At 55.2% G+C, this 21,774-nt stretch overlaps 3 protein-coding genes across 5 annotated transcripts in view; 2 read left to right on the forward strand and 1 right to left on the reverse strand.

Moving 5' to 3' along the window:
- The window catches only part of KCTD20 (potassium channel tetramerization domain containing 20), a 30,394-nt gene extending 26,810 nt beyond the window's left edge, over window positions 1-3,584 (reverse strand). The window contains exon 1 of one of the 2 annotated variants that reach the window (XM_063418487.1): window positions 3,464-3,584. The gene's annotated coding sequence lies outside the window, so the exon portion shown is untranslated. Of the gene's footprint in view, window positions 1-2,822; window positions 2,902-3,463 lie in introns of those variants that run through there. The other variant, XM_063418484.1, reaches the window with a different exon arrangement.
- Window positions 3,585-3,681: 97 nt separating this feature from the next.
- On the forward strand, window positions 3,682-10,279 carry ETV7 (ETS variant transcription factor 7). The gene is made up of 8 exons (XM_063418489.1): window positions 3,682-3,981; window positions 5,686-5,785; window positions 6,063-6,227; window positions 6,472-6,579; window positions 7,463-7,651; window positions 7,925-8,067; window positions 8,811-8,911; window positions 9,348-10,279. The coding sequence occupies exons 1-8, from the start codon at window positions 3,976-3,978 to the stop codon at window positions 9,457-9,459; spliced, it is 924 nt and encodes a 307-aa protein (XP_063274559.1). The 5' UTR covers window positions 3,682-3,975; the 3' UTR covers window positions 9,460-10,279.
- A 5,348-nt stretch (window positions 10,280-15,627) lies between these two features.
- Window positions 15,628-19,973, forward strand: BCL2L14 (BCL2 like 14). Of its 2 annotated transcripts, none has more exons than XM_063418222.1 (6): window positions 15,628-15,791; window positions 16,823-17,556; window positions 18,106-18,240; window positions 18,729-18,790; window positions 19,028-19,285; window positions 19,513-19,973. In XM_063418222.1, the coding sequence occupies exons 1-6, from the start codon at window positions 15,784-15,786 to the stop codon at window positions 19,558-19,560; spliced, it is 1,245 nt and encodes a 414-aa protein (XP_063274292.1). In that variant the 5' UTR covers window positions 15,628-15,783; the 3' UTR covers window positions 19,561-19,973. The 2 variants fall into 2 exon arrangements, with proteins under 2 accessions (XP_063274292.1, XP_063274293.1); XM_063418223.1 differs by having other exon boundaries at window positions 15,633-15,791; window positions 19,516-19,973.
- The last annotated feature ends 1,801 nt before the right edge of the window (window positions 19,974-21,774 follow it).

Raw genomic sequence — 21,774 nt, forward strand, 5'->3', positions numbered from 1 at the left:
CATCTATAGAGGGTAACTACAAAACAGAAAACTCCCCCAAAATAAAATGATGTAATGAACTCCTACCAGAAAGATCATTCCTTTCAAACCCAAATCAAACACAAAATTCATCCCCTTTAATTCTGGCGGCACAAGACAGCATCAAAAGATACCAAAAAGCATTTCATGTGCTGCAGATTAGTCTGGTTTGAAACAAACACCAATAAATCAGCACATGCCTATTTCTATAACAGCAGAACTTACTTTAACCTGTCCTTATGTGCTTTAAGATAAGCTGAATAAGTCTACACACAGTCTTCTGCACAGGCTTCACTTGGTTTACATAAACTGCAGCATTCAGCCATAAGATCAGAAAATGGATGTTATTATGGAAAATAAAGACAATTGTTGTACAGGCTGCTTTGCAGGAGAGCATTTGTTAATGATGTAAATACAGAGTTATGCTGTAAACAGTGTATTTATTTTAGCAAAAGGTAACTGCTCCCCTAAACAGAATAATAATAAAGGCACATGGAAATCCAGTCTGGAGAATAATAAGCACACAGCTTTGCCTACACACGAACACACAGTTCCTGACCCAAATAATTCACTGTTTTGATGCTCAGATCACTGAAAATTCTTCTGAGAACTGAGCACAGAGGTATTTATAACCTCAAAGCCCGGTGACTGTGAGCAGTGCAGCCTCATAGCCCTGCACAGGGTAAACAAGGACACACCAGAACAGGGGAAGCTCGGCCTTCCCGTGGATTCCCAGACACAACTTCCTTCCAAAGAGCTCTTTGTGACTGCTGCTAATGCCAGCAGGAAGGATTGGGACCGAGGTGAGGAAAAGGCTCCCACAGGGACCACAGGTGAACTTTCTGCCTTAAAGCCATAATCTACAGCTACAACACGATTTGGGTTGCAGCAACCCTGGCAAAACAATTCAAAACACTCTCCTTATAGAGGTTCTCAACCTCCCAGGCCTACAGAATCCCAGAATGGTTTGGGTGGGAGGAGACCTTAAAGCTCATCCTCTTCCACCCCCTGCCATGAGCAGGGACTGCTTCCACTATCCCAGGTCGTTCCAACCCTCATCCAAACCTGGCATTGGACACTTCCAGCACAGGGACAGCCACAGCTTCTCTGGGCACCCTGTGCCAGGGCCTCCCCATCCTCACAGGGAAGAGTTTTTTCCTAATATCCCATCTAAATATACTGTAAGGGTGAAGCCCTTCCCCCTTGTCCTGTCACTCCAAGCCCTTGTAAACAGTTTCTCTCCATCTTTCTGCAGGCTCCCTTCGGCTCCTGACATAACAGTCACCCCAAACCTTCTCTTTTCCAGCCTGAACAATCCCAAACCTCAGCCTTTCCTCACTGCTAGCTGCTCCATCCCTCTGATCATCTTGGTGCTCTCCTCCAAGAGCTTCATGTCCTTCCTGTGCTGTACCCCAGGGCTGGAGGCAGCTCTGCAGGTGGGGTCTCACCTGAGTAGGGCAGAGGGGAGAATTCTCCCTGCCCTGCTGCCCACACTGGGGACTCAGCCCAGGGCTTTGGGGGCTCTGGGTCCAACACACGTGACCAGGGCATGTCCAAGCATCTCATGCCCAACTCCTTCTCCCAGGGCTGTTCTCCAGCTCTTCATTCCCAGCCTGGACTGATACTGGGGGTTCACCTGACCCTGATGCAGCACCTGGACCTTGGTCTTATTAAATCTCATACCCAAGACTGCATTATTAGCACCCCTTCCCTGAAGAGCCTCAGCTCACTGAGATGGCAGTACAGAGACAGGCAGGATCACAGAAGACACAAAAATGTGCTTATGTGCAGAGGTCTCTTAGTGGAAAACCCCTTACAAACTCCTGCTCCTTTCAAAGCACAGTGAGGTCAGAAAGGAGGGAGGAAAAGGAAGGTTAATTCGAGCCTAAAAACATGTTTAAGAATAACACTGCACCAGCCTACAGCCTCAGAACACCTGTAGGAGCATGGTGTGTGACCAACCAGCACCCCGAGGGGAGGCTGGTTCCATTCTGGGGCTGGTGGGCACAGCAGCAGCCTCTCCACAGGACACTGAGCACAGTCCCAGCCTTACACACAGGACAAGGTGAACATGTCAGGGACACGAGGATGCAGTGCTAACCTAGGGGTAACAGTTCCAGCCCCCTGCCAAACACAGAGCAGGAGACACTCCAAAGACCCCCTCTGCAAGTAAACATTAGAAATGTGGCAGCCCCTCTCCCCCATCCCCACAGATGCCCCCGTCAGTGCACACAGGGTGTGTCAGTGACACACACACCCTCAGAAGAGCCCCCAGGCCCCTCCAAAGCACATTCACAACAACAGAGTCCCCTGTGACCCCAGACACCCCCTCAGCCCCACAACCCACTCCAGGATATCCTCTGTGACCCCCAGACACCCCCTCAGCCCCACAGACCCTGTGATGGCCAGACACCCCCCAGCCCCTCATCCATGTCCTCTGACACTCTCTTCCATGTCTCCTGTGATCCCCAAATACCTCCCGAGCCCCCACCAAAGCCCATTCACAACAACGGAGCCCTCTGTGACCCCCAGCGAGCCCCTGCGCCCGCTCCCCCACAGTTCCTGTGGCCCCCAGACCCCTCTCGGCCCCGCACCCTCCTCTGTGCACCCTGGGCCGGGAAAGCTCCCCCCCCAACCCCCTTTTCCGGACACACAGCGCACTGCGGGCGCCCCCAGGCCCGTAACCGCCCTCAAAGCCCAGAGAGGACGGAGAAGAACCCCAGAAGCTCAGAGGAGAGCGGGAAGGGCCCCCCAAAGCCCCGCGGGATCCCGGCCGACCCCCCGCCGCTCGAGGCCTCACTCACCGCGTCCCCGCCGCGGCCGCTCCCTCAGGCGGGCGGTGGGCGGGGCCCCACGCTGAGTCCCCGCCCACCACCCACGCCGTCATGTGATTGGACCAGCTACGTGATTGGCTTCCCCAGTTGGCCAATGGTAATCGAGAGAGGGCAGGAGGGGCGGGGCGCGCGTGGTGGGTGCCCGCGGGGAGCGGAGCCCGCCCAGCCCAGCGCAGTCCCCGCCCCGTCCATGCCAGTGCCCCCCAGTGGCTCCCAGAGCCCTCCCAGTGCCCCTTTTGTTCCTAAAAGTGCTCTTCTTGTCCCTCCCAGTCCCATCCAGTCGTGTCCTAGCGCCTCCCAGTCTATCCCAGTGCCTTAACAGTATACTCCCAGTGCCCTTTTGGTCCGCAGAAGTGCCTCACAGTCCTCCCCAGTCCTGTCCAATCCCTCTCAAATCCCTCTCAAATCCCCTCCAAGTTTACACCAGTCACTCCCAGCTCATCCCAGTGCCCTTCAAGTCTGTTCCAGTCACTCCTAATCTATCTCATTAACCCCCCAGTCCCTCCCAGTTCCCCTTTTCTCGGTAAAAGTGTACTTTTTGTCCCTCCCAGTCCCTTCAAAGCCCACCCAGTCCCCTCCCAGTCTCTCCCAGTTACCCGTAGAACCCACACCGTGTGCATGTGCACATCACAGGTGTGCGCGGGGCAGGTGGGCACCCTCCAGGTGTGCTCCCACCTCCCGTTGCTCCGGCACCGGGGCGCAGCTTTCCCCCTTTTCCCGGCCGCGCCCGGCGGAGAAAAAGGATGAACCCCGGTTGTGGAGCTGTTCCCGGCGTGTCCCGGGATCCCTCCGTCCTCCGGCGGCGGGAGAAGAACCCCGGCAGAAGGAGCTTTCCCGTCCCGGTGCCGGGAGGAGCGGGGCGAGCCGCGGGGTCACGGCCCGGGCAGGGGCGGGGGGAGCGCGACCCGGCCCCGGGCGCTGCCCCCGGCGCTCCCCGGCCTGCCGGGGCTCCGGCTCCTTTCGATTTCGCTTTTGGCGAGGATCGCGCCGCAGCGGCGGGGCCGGCAGCGGGGACGGCAGCGGGGCCGGCAGCGGGGACGGCGGCGGGGACGGCGGCGGGGACGGCGGCGGAGCGCTCCGGACGCGGCGCGGGGCTCGGGCGCGGAGCCCGCGGCCAGCAGCCATGCAGGTAGGGACCGCCCGGCCCCTGTCTTTGTCCTTGTCCTCCCCGTCCCCCTCGGGACTTCTCCCCCTCAGTTAGGGCTGGAAGTTCATGCCCTGGGGGTGACCCCAAACCCCGTCTCCAAACGGCCTCGCAGAGCCCGGAGCAGGCGGGAGCCGCTGTTCCCCCGTTTGGTCTGAGCTCTCACACATCCCGGGGTTCCTTTTCCTTTTCACCCCCCTTTTTCTCACCTGCCCACTCCAACACCACCAAGGACAGTATTTCCTTTTGAAACAAAGAAAAGTCTGAAAGCAGCTAAGCAGGGATAAAAGGAAGAACATAAAATTAGTATAACATGATAAAAATTCAGCAAGAAAAAATACCAGATTCGTTCTGGTTTTACTGTAAATCTCATTGTTAAGAGACTCACACCAATGGGAGAAAATTAAAATAACTTTTAGATAGTTCTAGACCAAATACACTGCTAATTTCTTTCACTTTTATTTTCCCCATAGCTTATTGCTTAGAGTGAATCTGAAAGACAGTTTGCATTGCTGCCAAGCCTGCTCAGAGTTCATTCTGGAGTCTCACTGTTCTCCTCAAGCTGTGTCATGTTAGCCTGCTTTGCTAAATCCAACCCAGTGACAGCCAGTGACCACCAAATTGTCCTTCTGCTGAAGAACCCTCTCACCAGCCTGCTGTGCCTTCCTCCTGCTGTAACTCCCAGGGAAGCATTTTTCCCTGGAGTGATGCACTGTATTGCTCCTGTCTCTGTTCTCCTGATTTTGGGAGCTTCAGCTTTGCATTTAAGATGTGTCCAGCTCCCATCTCCTCACCCCTCATTTTCAGAGGGCTCAGCTCCTCTGCCCGCACACACAGTCGAGGGGTGGCTGCTCTAAGTCACCTGCAAAAGCCTGAAGTGCTCAGAGTTGGTAACTGCTTCAGAAAATACCATTTGACAGCAAAATTGTTAATTTTCCAGTGAGTGAAGCCAAGAAATTGCTGGGATTCACATTAATGGGTTTTTAAGGGGAAACATTATCTGCTTGGCTGCCGGTAATATTTCAAGATCTAGATGTAGCTGGAAGCAGGATCTGAGCTCCCTTCTGGCTCACATGCTCTGGCTGAAGGGGGAACAGTAATTCTCGAGGGGCCAGAGCTCCATGGCCAGTGAGCAAGAGGAGCTTGCAGCCCCCTAAACTGCAGGATGGCCATTTCCACTTATGCCCAAGTGATCACTGGGGACAGAGTGAGAGATCTCGCTCTTGTTTTCAAGACAAAATCAAAGCACTTTCTTTTCACAGCTCTAAAGAGCTGAAGTGCTCTCCTAAAACCTTGAGCATCCATCAGAGGATCCTGCAGGAACAGGAAGGCAGCATTGGCACTGCAGGCTCTGCCAGTCTTAGCTCCAGCTTCTACTTCCCTGCAGAGTGGGAAGTGGGGATGGAAAATCCCTGGATGAGGGCAGGTTCCTCTGCTAAAGAGCTGGAGAAAGAGAGGGATCTCTGGCTACTAATGCTGACTTGGGCAACCAGGGACTCATCCTGGGGCTGGGATGAGGAAGAGTATGAGGAAGAGTGTGAGGAAGAGCTGCAGACAGCACATCACATCACATCACACCGCTATGAAAAACCAGTCAGGAAGTACTGGAGCAGGTGGAGGCATCTCCAAAGCAAAGACAGGACCAGAGGTGGAATTTTCCCCCACTGATGTATCTGATCTCTTCCCCAGGGCAAAGTGGCCGTCAGCTCTTCCAGCCCTGTGGTGGCAGTGTCATTACCACCCTCACCCATCAGCACGGGGGAGATCTTCAGGCTTCCAGGGAGGCTGAGTGAGTAGAGGTTGAACATGTCAATGCTGCTCAAAAAGGAGCTCCCATGGGGTGGGAGAGGGTGGGTACAGCCATGGTGTCCCACCCAGGGACATTCCCTGCTGCCAAAAGGGAGACAAGGCTTCATCAGGGTTCATTTTCTCTCTTTGTGCTGTTTTTGACCCGTGGACACTTAGTATAGAGGAAAAGTTTGGTGATGGAGAGAAAGCCCCACCCTTCCACTCAGCAGTTTTGAGGATGGGGACAGAGCTGTCTCAGAGGCTGCTCCTGGTTTCAGGAATCCAGCCCTCCCTGTGGAGCAAGGACGATGTGATCCACTGGCTGCGATGGGCTGAGAAGGAATATTCCCTGCGGCCCACTGACAGGAGCAAGTTTGAAATGAACGGCAAAGCCTTGTGCATCCTCACCAAGGAGGACTTCAGACACCGAGCTCCCAGCTCAGGTTAGACCCAGGGCAAGGGGTTTGTGAGCATTACCCCAGCACGAGGTGAGCTCTGCTGAGGGGGCTCGATGGGAGCAGGTTTTGTGCTGGAGATGAGCACAACTCGTCCTTTCTCTGGTCCATCTGAAGTGCAAATGCTTTGGGATGGGGAATACCCCCACCCTGTGTAGTTCAGGATCTCAGCAACATTACCTGAGAGGGACCATTACCCAAAGTGATCTGAGCAGAGTTTCCATCCCTGCAGGGGATGTGCTTTATGAAATCCTCCAGTTCATTAAAACTCAGAGAAGAGCTCTGGTGTGCAGCCCCTTGCTGAACTCACCCTTCAGGAAAGCCAGGAGCACGGAGGAAGGTATGTTGGGAGAAAAATATCCTGGGAGAAGGGCAGTGTCCAGCAGGCAGAACCTGCCTGCAGCCCCAGTGGGCTACACACACCTGGGGCTTGGACCTCAGCCTGCTGAAACCATCCCACCCCACCCTGAGAGAGCAACCAGGCCCAGCAAAGTCCAGGACAAATGGGAAGTTTGTGGTGATGCAGCAGGTCAGAACCGGTGCCAGGCAGCACCAGGGCGTCTGTGGCAAACTGGCAGGGCTGTGACTACCCTAAGAAATCTGCCTGCAGATTGAGATTTGGATCAGGGAGGGTCAACAGCCAGGCAGAGGCACAGCCCTGCTGGAGACTAGTCCTGCAACATAGCTGGGAAAGGCTGAGGAGCTGGGGCTGAGCTCACACAGAGCTTCTGGGTCAGTGGGTGGGGTGGGGAGAGGGCCCAGGTGAGGTTGGTGTGGGCCAGTGAGGCTTCTTCCTGCCCTTGGGGGGCCCAGGTAGGAGTTAGGGTGGGGTTGGATTGGTGTCAGAGGCTGGATGTGTGTGGAGGTGGATCTGGGAGCGCTTTCCTGGGCTCTTCTGCTGGTTCATGTGCAAGGTAATGAACATATTAAGTCCCCACAACAATTTACCAGGGGGTGCCCATGCTCTGGGGCATTTTCCTATTCCAGTTTTTCTTCTGCATCTGACCCTTACCTTACCTGCCATCTCCTCTAACCCTCCTGGACTTTCTGCTGCTCCAGCCTTAGGAAAATCCCAGGCTTTCCTCAGCACCCTCCTCCTGTTCCTGGGCTGGTTCCAGGCTGATAACCACCCCGGGCTGTCCCTCCCCTCCTGTTTCAGGGCTTTGCAAGCTCTGGGACCTGCCCTAATGAGCCACTGGGTGCTTATTTGGGGTTTTTTGCAGGTGCAGACTGCAGTGCTGAGGCTGTCCCAGTTGTTTCCTCGTGGCTGAGCTGTGCAGAGCAGCCCCAGTTCCACAGCCACACGCAGCCCCTGAACCTCTCCCACCACAGCTCAGAGAGTAGCTGCAGGCCAGGTGCCATCTGCTCTTTCCCTGCTTCCCTGTCAGCCCCAGTGGATGGGAAAATTGCAGGTAATTATGAATCCATAGCCTTGTTCCTCGGGGAAATGAGACGGTGTTTTGTCCTGTCTGCCCATCTGCCTCCCTTCTCCTCGTTCCATGCTTTTCCACCTCACTTTCCCCCACCTGAGAAACTGTGACTGCTCTGAGATCTCCCAGCGCAAGCGCCGTGCGTGAGCTCTGGGTTCTCCCTGTGTTTATTGCTGCTGGATGTGCAGTCCTGCTGCTGAGCCAGCCTGGCTGGAGCTCAGTGGGAGCTCTGAGACCCCCAATCCCCGTGCTCAGACTGCAGGCTGCTCTGGGAATACGTGTACCAGCTCCTGTCCGACCGCCGCTACGAGCCCTACATCAGGTGGGAGGACAGGGAGGCCAAGGTGTTCCGCGTCGTCAACCCCAACGGGCTCGCCCAGCTCTGGGGCAACCACAAGGTGAGAGCAACTGAGAGCCAGTTTGTCACCCCTGAGAACGAATTTGTCATCCCTGGGCTTCTGCATGGCCCTGTTCCCCAGAGCTGATGGCCCCGGGGTGGGGAGGGGGACGCAGGGGGTGCAGGGTTGATGAGAGTTGCCGGCCTGGTGGTTAAAGAGGGACTTTCTCATCCCTTGGAAAGCAAACCGTGGAGGCAGTCTGGGTTAGGTGTTGGAATTCTGGAAACTTAGATTTTAAGATTTTGGTATATAGTAATATATGTAGGGCAAGATGGAGACTTTAGCTGTTCTTTTTTTCACCTTCTTCATGAGTTTAGGTGGTTTTCTGTAATTGGATGATAGCATCTGCATTGCAGACTTCAAGTAGTTGGTTATTTGGTTTAAAGTAAAAATAATTTAGGTGGCATTTCCTAACTGGACAAACTGTCCTTGAAAAGACCTTGTAGAGATAGAGAGGTGCTCCATTTTACCTCATTTCTCTGACTTGCTAGTTAGACCCCATGGCTTGTGAGTCTGTAAATAGATAAGAAATAATAAACATCCAAGTCCAAACACAAAACCTGCATTTCCCATCTGTCGGGATAGACAGATGGAGAAAAAGAAGCCAGAGCTGTCACAGTTAGGGACCCACAATGCCCCAAACCACCTCAAATGTCCCATGTGTGGCCCTCCTGCACACAGACCCAAACCAAGTGTTGTTGCTGGCTTCTGCTCAACACCCCACAATTCTTGTCCCCTTCCAGAACCGGATGAACATGACCTACGAGAAGATGTCACGAGCGCTCAGACACTACTACAAACTCAACATCATCAAAAAGGAGCCGGGGCAGAAGCTGCTGTTCAGGTGAGGTGGAGCAGAACGGAGTAAGGGCAGCCTGGGACAGCATGGAAAGGTGATGAGCTCCAGATGTTGGCAGCTGCTTCATCCAGCAACATCCTGCCCTGCACGTGCCCCAGTGGGTTTGTGTCCAAGCTCTGTCCTGGGCCAGCTGGGATCCTCAGTGCTTCCTGGGATCCTCAGCAAAGCCCAAGGATGGCAAATCCCCTCTGAGCTCCAGAGCTCAGCTGATCACTGAATTATGGAAGGGTTTAGGTTGGAAGGGACCTTAAAACTCATCTCATCCCACCCCCTGCCATGGGCATGGACACCTTCCACTGTCCCAGGTTGCTCCAAGCCCATCCAACCTGGCCTTGTTCAGGGCAAAGGGTCCAGCATTTACAGCCTGGTTTGGGGCTGGGTTTGGATGTGCCCTCAAAGTTATCACAAAAACGTATTTCAGATTTTTGAAGACTCCTGGGGAGGTTGTCCATGAGAAATCCAGCAAACTGGAGCAGCTGGAGAATGAGGAGCATGAAGATTTGAAGGAAGACTCACTGGAGGTTTCACCATAGTGAATCTTTGGAGGTTTCACCTCAGTGCATCACAGAGAGACTTGTGCTTTGCTGGGCAGTGCTGGTGTCTCCTGCCTCTCCTGGACAGAAGGCCACAGAGCTGGCCTGGAGTTCAGACCCTGCTGTGAGCCAAAGCTGGGACATCTCTGGGGTTCATTAGCAAAGCACACCCAGAAGTTGTCCCCCAGCCCCAAAAGCACAGGTGGACGTGTGGGCTGGTCCTCTGCTGGTTCCTCTCCTCCCCTTCGGGAGGGAATGTGGTATTTCTGCTCTGAAATTTTAATGCTTGTATTCAAGGTCTAAACTTGTGGAAAAGATCCCTCTGCTCTTCATGCTGAGCAGAGCACGAGCTGCAGGCCAAGCATCTGCTGCTCTGCTGTGGCAGAGAATGCTGTGAACATCCTGCTCTCAACCTGAGCCTCTCCCCAGCTCGGACATGGACTGGAATTGCAAATATGCTGGAACCTCACTGCCTGCTGTGAGCTTGCTCTTGGGATTAAGGTTAGGAGTGTGCTGAAATTCCTGCCTGGCTCAGGCCTGGCTGAAGCTCCAGGCTCCATGGTTGCCCATAGCTGGGATTCACTTTAAGTCCTTTCCCTCCAGGTAGTGACTTTTGTAATTAATTTGTGATTAAATAATGTGAAAAGAAACAAAGCCAGTAACAAATATGACCCCACCCGTGGTCAGAAATGTGATTATTTGCTTTGAGTTTGAAGCAGGAATACCTGAAATGAACATACTCTGTGTATGGATGTGTGTGAAAACAGAAAATACCCACTACTATTTTCACTTTGCTTTCCACAGAGGAAATAAAATACTGTGACTCTAAGGTTGAAAATCTCACTTCTTGCTGTTTGAAAGGTCTGAAAGTGGGAAATCCAAGCTTTCCTCACTTAAAACCAGCTCCTGTGGGCACCCAGATCTTGTCCCCAACATCCTTTGGCAGCTCCTAAGGCAGAGATCACCATTCTGAGCTGCTCAGCAGCTGGTGGGTGAGCACAGCACAAACACATGGTTACACCATGAAATTTCCACCAAACTGGTTACTGCCAATCTGAAACCACAGTCCCTTTGGCTGTGACTGGTCCTGGTCCTGCAAAATCTCTGCACAGCTGCAGCCTGGAGATGCCAGTGGGCAGCAGCCAGTCAGGGGCAGTGGTGGGACGGGTGGTGGCTGGATGGCAAAGCTTCAGCAGTAAAACATCTCTGGAAAACTGGCTGAGGAGATTCAGCAAAAAAATCACCATGGGCAGAACAGAGGTGCTTGAAAATTCGAGTGGTGGAGGAGGAGAAGGAAAGGAGGAGCTCCAGTGGGGCAAATGAGTGTGAGGTCAGAGCCTGGGGAGATCCTGGTGAGGAAGGGAGGCCACAGTCCCTGCTAAGAGAGGGGCTAAAGGTTACCCAGCCCCACCAGCCTGGGAATGCTCCAGAGCAGGAAGGTGCAGTGAAGCACCCAGACCTCATCCTTCCCTCCACAGAGGAGGCTTTTTGTCCCAGGGAAGAGTCAACCCAAATCTTTCTCAGGGTGGAATCCTTCAGCTCTGGTGGGACAGCAGATTTCCTTCCTTGGGAACTGGAGCATGCAGGCCCTGTGCCTCTCCTGGGATGTGCACCCATGGATGCATTTTTCCTGAGCTCCTCTTTCCACTCCACTTCCTTGCAACAGAAAGAGCCCTGGTGGCTCTCACTGAGGATCCCACTGCCTGAGGGGAGCAGCCCTGAGGCTCCCACTGCTTCTTCCACCCGTGTGTTTGTTTTGTTGGAGCAGGTGCCGGTTGGTGGCCCTGGTTCTTTGCTGTGCTCACACAGAGTGTGTGACCTCTGTTCACCTGTTTTCTCCGTGATGATTAAAGATCACTCTGGGCTTGGCTGGGGATTTCCTTTCCTGGCTGGGGATTTCCTTTCCTGGCTGGGAAGCTGCCAGAAGCCTCAACCCCTCCTTGTGCCTCCCTGAGCAGCTCCAGAGGGGTTTTGGGGGGTGACAATCCGAGGGCACAGTTCCAAGGATGGGTTGGAATGATGAGCTTTGTCCTAAGAAACTTTCACATACCTGCTGGAGAAATACGTGTCTTTCCTTGTGCCAGAGGCAGGAGGGCTGTAAACCTGCAGCTTTCCTGGAACAGGAACCCATCCCTGTCAGTAAACAATGGAATAACCACTGCTGGTGCCAGGGAGTTTGGTGTGGGGTGTGGGGAGGGGCAGCACATGGCTCTTGGTGACTTCTGGCACGGCTGGAGTTCGGGGGCTGTGAAACACAGACAGGTGCCTCATGTGGGCTTTCCCAGAGGTTTCCAGGTGCTTCACTCCCTGGAGAACATCAGCTACCCTTCAGCAGCCCCACATCTGCTGGGGTTTAGGGCAGGGCATTGCACATTGCTCATCCACTGGGGGTAGCAGCTCAAACCATGCCCAGGGCTGGAGGAAAAGAGGATTTGCTTTGGGGGCTGGTGCCCACCACCCTCTTGGATCAGAGGAACTGCAGAACTGGGCTGAGAGGTTTCCACTGAGGCCATGTGTTGGCTGGGGCAGGGAGCAGTGGCTGCCCTCAACACCCCTGCCATGGTCCAGGTGTTCCCCTCAACACCCCTGCCATGGTCCAGGTGTTCCCCTCAACACTCTGGCCATGGTCCAGGTGTTCCCCTCAACACTCTGGCCATGGTCCAGGTGTTCCCCTCAACACTCCTGCCATGGTTCAGGTTCTCCTCCCAACACTCCTGCCATGGTTCAGGTGTTCCTCTCCACATCCCTGCCACGGTTCAGATTCTTCCCTCCACGCCACCATTGCGGATCAGACCTGCAGCTGCTGTGTTTTTGTGCCCAGGTTTTTGTGCCCAGGTGTTTGGTTGATGGCTCGTGGCTGGTTGATGACTCAAAGACACCTTTGTGGTCAACACAAAACACAGTGGCCTCCTACACCAGGTCAGGGTGGCCGTGGCTGTGGCTGGCCAAGCCTAGAAGACCTCCAAGGTGGGCGATTCCCAGCCCCTCTAGACACCCACTGGAGATTGTCCCAGCTTCCTGCAGAGGAGTTTTCCTGATGCCCAATCTCAGCCTGTGTCTTCCCAAGGAGCCCAGGTGCTTCGACCCCTGCCTTCTGAACCTGTTGTTGCCCTCTGCACCTTGCAGCTCCATGTGGGGAATGCCTCTCCCTTGGTTTTTTCCCATCTCCTGAGGCAATTTCCGGCACAGAAGCCGGTATTCCCCTGCTGTGTTCCCATGGGTTTAGTTCTGCTTTTCCCCCCAACATCACTGGCCTGAAGATGCGAGCACTGGGTGCTCCTCCCCCATGACCACATTTCCTGCCAGCTTCCTCGTTCTCTCCCAGCACTGATAAAAAAAGTGGATGAAAAATTTGGGTCCAGATCTCTTGCCCCCACCCTGGTAATGGGATTTTGGTTTATCTGAGTCTCCTGAATCCTTTTCTTGTGCCTCTCTCCCGTTAGGTTTGAACATGTTCCAAATCCCAGGAGGGGTCTGAGCTTGGATAAAGGCCTCGGTCCTGAATCACATTTCAGGTGAGGATTTTTCCTGGAGTTTGGCTCTCCCATCTTCTGGCTGTGTCTGGAAGAGGGCACACATCAGTGCAGGTTCCCATCTGAATCATGGGCAGGGATGGTGTCTGGATCAGCCGTGGGTAATCTCCAGTAGAAAGATCTCCAAACTGGAGATGGCCAAACTGACCCCCATGGCCCGAGTGGATGTGGCTTTTTGTTTTATGGAACAAAACAGATTGTGAAGCTCCTCCTTCCCTCCTGGAACCGATTTGCTTGTGGAAGGATGTGGACAAGAGCTGGAAAGCAACCTGGAAGCTCGTCAGCCATTTATTAGTAGATGGGGGTGCTGAAAAACTGAGCCAGGTAATTCCTAATCAATACCAGACTCTGACTCAGCCATGTGGGCTCAGGAAAAATGGAAGGATGTGGTCTGGATCTCTTCTGGTCACAGGAAATTATGGCATGGAGAATTTATAGAAAGAGGAATAAAACGCTCCTGAAGTGTTCTGATTGCAAGCTGAACTCCGTATCAGGAAAAGAAAATTTTTATCCAGGGGACACCGTGGCTGAACATCACTCCAGCTGAAAAGAGCGCTGCTCCAGGTGGAAATCTTCCCGAGGGCTTTTCCAAAAAGGGCTTTTCCAAAGCCTGTGTGCCGGCAGCTGCAGCCAGCCCCGTCCCTGCGAGCTGCAGTGCGGAGTTTTGCCATCAGATGGCAAAGCAGCGATGGGAACAGCGGGACGCACCTGCCGGAGGATGCCACGGCCACGGGAGGGCAGCGGGGTGGCCGCGGGGCCAGACGGAGCTCTGGTGCCAGATTCGCTCGGCCCGGGGGCAGTTTGGAGGTGTCGGGTCGGGCAGAGCTCCTGGTGGGAGATTTTCCACTCCTGGGTGAGGAGCCACGGGAGTGGGAAGGATTTGGGGTTGATGGGTGGTTTCAGGGATGTTTCAGCCCAGCCGTGCCCAGGGTTGTGCAAGAACCTGACAGTGCCGTGTCCCAGAGTGTCTGTGGTGCCACAGGAACCACCTGGGAGCTCCAGGGGTGTGAGCAGGGCTCAGAACAGAGCTCAGGGATGTGAGCAGGGCTCCCAGCAGAGCTCAGGGGTGTGAGCAGGGCTCCCAGCAGAGCTCAGGGGTGTGAGCAGGGCTCCCAGCAGAGCTCAGGGATGTGAGCAGGGCTCCCAGCAGAGCTCAGGGGTGTGAGCAGGGCTCCCAGCAGAGCTCAGGGGTGTGAGCAGGGCTCCCAGCAGAGCTCAGGGATGTGAGCAGGGCTCCCAGCAGAGCTCAGGGGTGTGAGCAGGGCTCAGAGCAGAGCTCAGGGGTGTGAGCAGGGCTCAGAGCAGAGCTCAGGGGTGTGAGCAGGGCTCATGACAGAGCTCCAGGGATGTGAGCAGGGCTCAGGGCAGAGCTCAGGGGTGTGAGCAGGGCTCCCAGCAGAGCTCAGGGGTGTGAGCAGGGCTCCCAGCAGAGCTCAGGGGTGTGAGCAGGGCTCAGAGCAGAGCTCAGAGTGTGAGCAGGGCTCATGACAGAGCTCCAGGGATGTGAGCAGGGCTCCCAGCAGAGCTCAGGGGTGTGAGCAGGGCTCCCAGCAGAGCTCAGGGGTGTGAGCAGGGCTCAGAGCAGAGCTCAGAGTGTGAGCAGGGCTCCCAGCAGAGCTCCAGGGATGTGAGCAGGGCTCAGAGCAGAGCTCAGGGGTGTGAGCAGGGCTCCCAGCAGAGCTCAGGGGTGTGAGCAGGGCTCAGAGCAGAGCTCAGGGGTGTGAGCAGGGCTCAGAGCAGAGCTCAGGGGTGTGAGCAGGGCTCAGAGCAGAGCTCAGGGATGTGAGCAGGGCTCAGAGCAGAGCTCAGGGGTGTGAGCAGGGCTCAGAGCAGAGCTCAGGGATGTGAGCAGGGCTCCCAGCAGAGCTCAGGGGTGTGAGCAGGGCTCCCAGCAGAGCTCAGGGGTGTGAGCAGGGCTCAGGGCAGAGCTCAGGGATGTGAGCAGGGCTCAGAACAGAGCTCAGGGGTGTGAGCAGGGCTCAGAGCAGAGCTCAGGGGTGTGAGCAGGGCTCAGGGCAGAGCTCAGGGATGTGAGCAGGGCTCCCGGCAGAGCTCAGGGATGTGAGCAGGGCTCAGAGCAGAGCTCAGGGGTGTGAGCAGGGCTCCCAGCAGAGCTCAGGGGTGTGAGCAGGGCTCCCAGCAGAGCTCAGGGATGTGAGCAGGGCTCAGAGCAGAGCTCAGGGATGTGAGCAGGGCTCAGAACAGAGGTCAGGGGTGTGAGCAGGGCTCAGAGCAGAGCTCAGGGATGTGAGCAGGGCTCCCAGCAGAGCTCCAGGGATGTGAGCAGGGCTCAGAGCAGAGCTCAGAGGTGTGAGCAGGGCTCCCAGCAGAGCTCCAGGCACTCTGCTTCCTGCACTGAAACCCCACTCATACGAGAAAGCTGTGACTTCCCGTCACAGAAACAACCTAGAAGAGCCCATTTCGGGCATCATACCCAGTAAAAAACAATAAACCAAACCAAACCGAAAGGCAAACAGCTGCCCGAGATAGCTGGTCTCAAAGGGCAGTGCTTACAGCAGGTGACAGGTGATTTTTATGTTGTTTTGCTGCTACTTGTCATGAGGAAGTTGTTTTCTCCTCCAGTGAAACTCACGCCCATTGATCTCCACCACGAGGGCGGTGATAGCGGGGATCCCAGGCTGCTCTCCTACCTGAATGGCTGCTAAAAATAGGACTTAACTCAGCCACCAGCCTGGGTATAAAAAGGCACCTCCCAGGAGAGCCTGAGATCCCTCAGCACCCGTGGCCCTGGAGCTCGCCTTGAACTACATCCAAAGGAGCAGAAATACCAATGGAAAGGTAAAAACCAAATGAGCAAATAACCAATGGCGTGGTCAGCGTATTGGAATCAATCAAAGTAGGATGGGGGTCGTGGCTTTGCCGTGATTAAATTTAGTGGAATGATTTTTTATTGAGTGTTTGGTGGCTTGGAAGAAAGGAACTTGCCTTTCTGATCCCAAAAGCAGGCTGAGGCGGGGTGGGTGGGCGTGCTGTGTGATGTGAGGGTGATCTTGGGCTCTGAGCAGAGGCTCATTCCCAGCTCCAGGGTGCTTTGTACAGCCAGGTGTGCCAGATTTCGGTGCTGCTTCCCTGTGTGCTGTTCAGGGCTGGAGAAGTCTGGTCTGGGTCTGGTTCTTTGAAGGGTGAAATTGGTTTTGGAGGTAAAACCAGCACGAGGCACCATCACGGCTCTGTGGTTTTCCAGTAGCAGCGTCTTTGGTTGAATTTTGTAAATGTAGAGAAAAAGGGTGGTGGGAAAGGCAGGGATTGGTGCTCTGCGCTGGTGGGAGCTCTCAGAAGGGCTGTGTCATCACAACGTGACCAAGGCTGTTTGCAAGAGTCCACATCCCTTGCCCTCTCCAGGGGCTGGAACGATTTTTAGCAGCCAATACTTTAAGGGGAACCACTCTAATTCTGGGTTCTGTGGCTCACTGGGTGCTCCTGAGGTGCTGTTTTTTATCGTGGAGTGGGAACACTGCCATGGGATAATGGGATGGTGTCTGGGTGATGTCCTTGCCGGAGAAACCCCCCTGGGTGACCACCAGGCTCCTCCTCTAGGATGTGCCCAGCTCACCTCCCCCCTCTCCACAGTTTCGGTTCCTTTATCAGCGAGTCTGTGGTTGTAAAACCCCGTGTGGGCCGTCTGCATCAGGAGCACTCAGATAACGACCATAAAACTGACTGCTCATTAACCAGGAGCACAAACAACCCTGGGCACCCACAGCACCCATGGGTGCCAGCATGGGGGACATTTCCATCCGGCCCAACCCCACTGTGCAGTGGCCTGGGGAAGGCAAAAACCAGACTGAAAATGTTGCTTTTCTCCACAGCAACACGCGGGCTCCGGCTGAGGAGGTGCCTGAGTGGGATGTGGGGAGGGAGCCGTTGGGCAAGATCCTCTCTCTGGACAGGCGAGAGGCCAAGAAGCTGCTGGAGATTTATGTCAAGCGCTCACTGAGCTGCCATGAAAACTCACTGGTGGCCAAAAAAACCCTTCAGGAGAAAGACAGAGGGCGAGGGAGGAGAACAGATGGGCTACAACGCTCAGAGAGTGATTTCTCCACGTACTCATGTGCCAAAGCCAGCCCTAGGAAGGACCAGGAGGAGAGACTGAAAGCACCAGACCTGGAGGAGGCTTTGGGTGATGACAGCAAAGCTCCCCAGGACGTGCCTAAAGAGGGGCTGAAGGCCAAGAGGAAAAGCACAAAAAACTCTTCCCAAGGCAAAACGCAACACTCGGGTTCCAAACCAACCTGGCTGAAAGGTTTCTTAAATCTCTTCAAGAAGAGCCCTGAGGACCAGAAGGAAAACACAGGGCAAAAATCAAAGGAGAAAGATGTCAAAGCTCCTCAGGGCTCCAAGCCAGAAGGAGCCAAAAAACACAGAGTAGACACAAGCACGTCCCCAGCTTTGGGCAGAGCCCTGAAGAAGAAACCCAGCCTCAAGAAGGTTTTCTCGCTGAAGAAGCACGGGGAGGAGGAGCGGGGTGAGCCGGGCTCCGGGGCGAGGAGCAAGCGCCCCAGCTGCCTTCCCCTGCGGCACGTCCTGGCCCCGGCCCAGCCAGGTGGGACCTCACCCCAACCCTGCTGCCGGCAGGACCCTGCTGGGCTGCTCTGGGGGAGCCATCGTGTTCAGTGCTGCTTTCTAACCCCCTCCTGGGGTTTTCTGGGGCCTGGGATAGGTTTTGGAGGCTCCAAACCCAACCTGCTGCGGCAGGAAGGGCCGTTCTGCTTTGAGCACGGTCAGCTGTCAGCAGTTATCACCCAAGCGTGGGCTTTCCTCCTCTGGCAACTAAGGGTCACAGTGGTTTAGTTAAAACCTGCATTTGAGACCTGAGATTAGATCCTAAGCCACTCTGGGGCCAACGCTAAGCTGCTTGAGCTTTGCCTTGGGGACGGGTGCAGGCAGAGCCCGCGGGACATCCGTGCCCAGCCCAGCCCTTCCCGTGCCAAAACCCTGCCAGGGGATTTCTGAGCAGCTTTGGCGGATTCGGGGCAGGTCGCAGCCGCTCGCTTGCTTCCTTCACCTCCGGAATGCGCTGAGCCGGGGCTCTGCCCCGCCAGTCAGCGCTGCCAAACCCAATCCTCACCTGCGGCTGTGTCTGTCCCGGCAGAGGCGGAGCAGCCCGATGGATGCTACACACCGGCGTCCCCGGAGACCGGGCCGGCCCTGCAGGGCAGGGAGAGCCGGCGGGGCTCGGCGGGAGGACGTGGGGAGCCCCAGCAGCCTCCCAGCGCCGAAGGGGTCGGTGAGTGTTGGTTGGCCTTGGGAAAAAACGAGGCTCGTCCCCTGCAGAGACAGCATGGGATCCAAGCCTGATCCAAGCCTGCTTCAGTCCTGATCTGGGGCTCTGCTGAGCCCCAGAGCTGGAGGAAGACTTTGCGGGAGGTTTTCAGCCCCAGGGTTTGGGGGAGAGGGAGATCCACAGAATCCCAGAATGGTTGTTGGGTTGGAAAGGGGTTTAAAGAACATCTCATTCCAGCCCCACATCCTGCCATGGGCAGAGACACCTTCCACTAGACCACACAAAAGACAAAATTCAGAGGTTAGAGGGTATTTCTGCAGGCTGAGGGTAACAAGGGTAACAATGCACTTGGCAATATGCTGAAATGGGGTTTGGAAGGATGGAGGTGGATAAACATAGCTCAAGGAATTTTTCCTGGGGACTGAACAGAGCACCTGGATGTGTGATGCTTGGAGAGAGGGCTGGAGATAACCTGGTGTCTCTCTCCCCAGATGAAGCCATCAGGAGAATCGTTGCCCTGCTCCGGAGTGCCGGAGATGAGCTGGACAGGCAGGTGAGAGAGCTGTGGACAGCTGAGGGAACGTGGGCCAAGCTCTGCCCTGCTGTAAAACAAACCCAGCAACACCATCGATTTCCCTGGGGCAAGAAAAAAAATCAAGGAAATGGCAACTTTTTAATTCCTAGACTGGGTGTGACTGTGTCTGTCTGTCCTCCACCAGCAGCAGTCCTGGTGTGGAGGGAAGGAGGGTGGCAGACGGAGCCAGCCCCTCACTCCCTGCTCTCCCCCCAGGTGAGGGAGGACGCGCGGCTGCAGCTCTTCTTCAGGGACATGTCCTACAGCTCCTTCAAAAGCCTGGCCGACGCCTACGTGCAGAGGGAGCTGACAGCCAGCAGGCCCAACGTGAACCCCCAGGAGGTGCAGTTTGCCTACACAGCCCACCTGACGGCCACGGTGGCGGGGATCTGCAGCCAGGCAGTGAACAGGGTCATGGGCTTCGGCACCCGCTACCTGGACGAGTCCTTTGCACCCTACGGCAAAATCCTCCAGGTAGGGAGGAGGGTGAGCCCGGGGCTGAGCTCCCAGCAGAGATAGGGCGAGTGCCCCGGGGAGCTGTGGCTGCCTGTCTGGGGAAGTGTTCCAGGATGGGGCTTGGAGCAACCTGGGGTGGTGAAGGTGTCCCTGCCCTTGAAAGGGGGGTGGAACTGGATGAGCTTTAAAGGTCCCTTCCAACTTAAAGTATTCTGTGATTCTAAGAATGTTTCCTTCTGTCTCAGCAGAAGAGAGAGAAGCTCAGGACAGACCACTGTGACAGCCCGGACTGACAGCGGCGGCGCCGAGGGGCCTGTGGTGCTGGGAACCCAAGGACGGACATTTCGTGGTGGGAGGACAATCCCTGGTGGTGACCTGAACGTGGGGTGAACTTCAGAGCTGTGGATTTCAAACCTTTTAAGGAAAACCCCCATGACAGTGCCAGCAGTGTGAGCCCCACCTGGCTGGGGGTGAAGAGTCTGTAAATCAAACAGAGCCCAAATTTCACCCTAAATTTGTATTTTATCTCCTGCCAAGTGCTTGTGTTGAACCTCAGGGGGTTGTTGCTGTTTGTGCACATGTATTTATTTACCTGCTTTTCTAAACATATTTGTGAATGTACAACATAATTTTTGTAGTTTCTGCTACTGGCCAAGAATCCAGTTTGTAAAAAAAAATCTAAAACTTGAATAAATTGGTGCCTAAATGCCAGCCGGGCTTGTCTGCTGGGAGCTGTGTCATAGATGGAATAATGTTTGCTTTGTTCCAGCTGCTGTGGGCTGCTCCTTTCCAGCCAAATTCCAAGTGGCACACTGGACTCTGAGAGCAGACACACAGTGCTGTCCCACCGTTTTTACAATTTATAGGCCTTCCCTTTCCAGCAGAAGGAGATTTACTACCCAGAGCAGCTTGATCTGACACCAAGAACTGGGTAAAGCTCATTCCCAAGTGGTGCAGGAGCTGTCACACCCTCGAGGGCTGAGGGGATTTACGGCTGCCGGGGTCTCACCTGTGAGCTCTAAGAAGATGTGAAATGCCAAAGCGATTTAAACCCTAATCACTGGGAATGTTTCCAGCTAATCTTTGCCCAGACCCCTAAGTAGGGCCATGGATTAAGGCAGCTCGGGGCTGGGCGGGATTGCCAGGGCTTGGTGTGGTGGCACCAGCAGGAGCATCTTCTCTGCAAGCCTGGACCTGGCCTGGGGTGAAGGAGATGAAGTTTTGGGGTTTGTGTTGTGCAGGAGGGATGTTCTAGAGGGTTGGAGCTGATGGTGGTGGCAAACAAACGTGTGGGTCTGTGTCACTGCCACGTTTGGGGTGACAGTCCCCCATGGGCCCCTGGTGACAGCCCAGGTCAGTCCAGCACCTGCTGTCCTAGAGGATCCGCCCTTCTTGGCCCTTGTAAACCCAAAGTAAATGAAAATGGGGAAGCAGAGCCCTCGCAGGACAGACGGAGCCCTTCCCCACCCAGACCCACATCCCCAAAGCCTTCAGGGCTGTGTTTGACAGAGGCAGGATTGAGTCACTGCCTGCCGGGGGAGGGGGACACCTTGCAAGGCTCCATCTAACCCAGCCCGGGGTAATTAGGAGTGTGGAAAACGTTAAACCCCACTCCTGGGTCCTGCCAACAACAAGTGCAGCATCAGCACCGCGATTCCTTCTGGCTGGGAACCAGCCCAGGAGATTTTACTGGGGGGGAGGCTGAAACCGCCCTCGTCTGTTTGCAACAGTCCTGACATTCCCGTTCCCTGCTCAGAGCCCGTGGGGCTGTGCTGGGCTGGGACCAGGGCTGGGGGAGCTGCTGATGGTGGGGATGTGCTGAGGATGTGGTTACAGCTGGGTGCCCCGATTTGTTTTGCATCTGAGCTCGTGCGGTGCCAGGGATGGGCTGGGATTTGCATGGAGCAGAAAAGGGCTCTATCTCCTTGCTGACTGCCCGGTGGAAAGTCAAATCTCCTCTGTCCCAGAGGATATCATCTTCCATCAGCACGTGGGATGGACCTGTCAGGTGAAACATCAGAGAGGAAAACTCCCATTCCCTTCTCCTGTGCTTTCCCAATTCCACAGCTGAACCAAACACTCTCCTTCTCTGCTCACTGGAACTTTTCCCACCCATCAGGGCAGCCGTGCTGGGGGAGCAAGGAGCCAAACCTGCCCAGCCCCTTGCACAAGTGGCTGCTGCTCCCAAAAATCCCAACCCAGTGTGCAGGGATGCTGCTCCAGCTGGGCACGGTGGGATGGGGTTGGGAGCAACCGCAGCTGCCTCAGTGCAGCCCCCCAGGGCTGGTGGCTTTTGGAGCCCAGGTCCCTTCCCATGAGCAATTCCAGCACCTTGGATTAATCTCCTGGTTATAAAATTGGGACCTGATTGCCTGTGGCCACTGAAGATATTAAGAAGGTTTTAAAGAAGGGCAAGTTATTAGTCCTGGGGGTTTGAGCTGTTTCCAGCTCTCGGCATTACCTTCATCCTCCCCTAAACACCCCGTAGTGGCTTCCCACAACAATCG

The sequence above is a fragment of the Prinia subflava genome, chromosome 23 (genome assembly GCF_021018805.1).
Source record: "Prinia subflava isolate CZ2003 ecotype Zambia chromosome 23, Cam_Psub_1.2, whole genome shotgun sequence".
NCBI classification, from domain to species: Eukaryota; Metazoa; Chordata; class Aves; order Passeriformes; family Cisticolidae; genus Prinia; species Prinia subflava.

What these genes read in the sequence shown, in the direction of transcription:
- ETV7 (XM_063418489.1), top strand. An exon ending in AGCCAGGAGCACGGAGGAAG is followed by an intron (nt 6,580 to 7,462) that starts GTATGTTGGGAG and finishes GGTTTTTTGCAG; the next exon opens with GTGCAGACTGCAGTGCTGAG. An exon ending in AGTGGATGGGAAAATTGCAG is followed by an intron (nt 7,652 to 7,924) that starts GTAATTATGAAT and finishes CCCCGTGCTCAG; the next exon opens with ACTGCAGGCTGCTCTGGGAA.
- BCL2L14 (XM_063418222.1), top strand. An exon ending in TCCCAGCGCCGAAGGGGTCG is followed by an intron (nt 18,241 to 18,728) that starts GTGAGTGTTGGT and finishes CTCTCTCCCCAG; the next exon opens with ATGAAGCCATCAGGAGAATC. An exon ending in CCTACGGCAAAATCCTCCAG is followed by an intron (nt 19,286 to 19,512) that starts GTAGGGAGGAGG and finishes CTTCTGTCTCAG; the next exon opens with CAGAAGAGAGAGAAGCTCAG.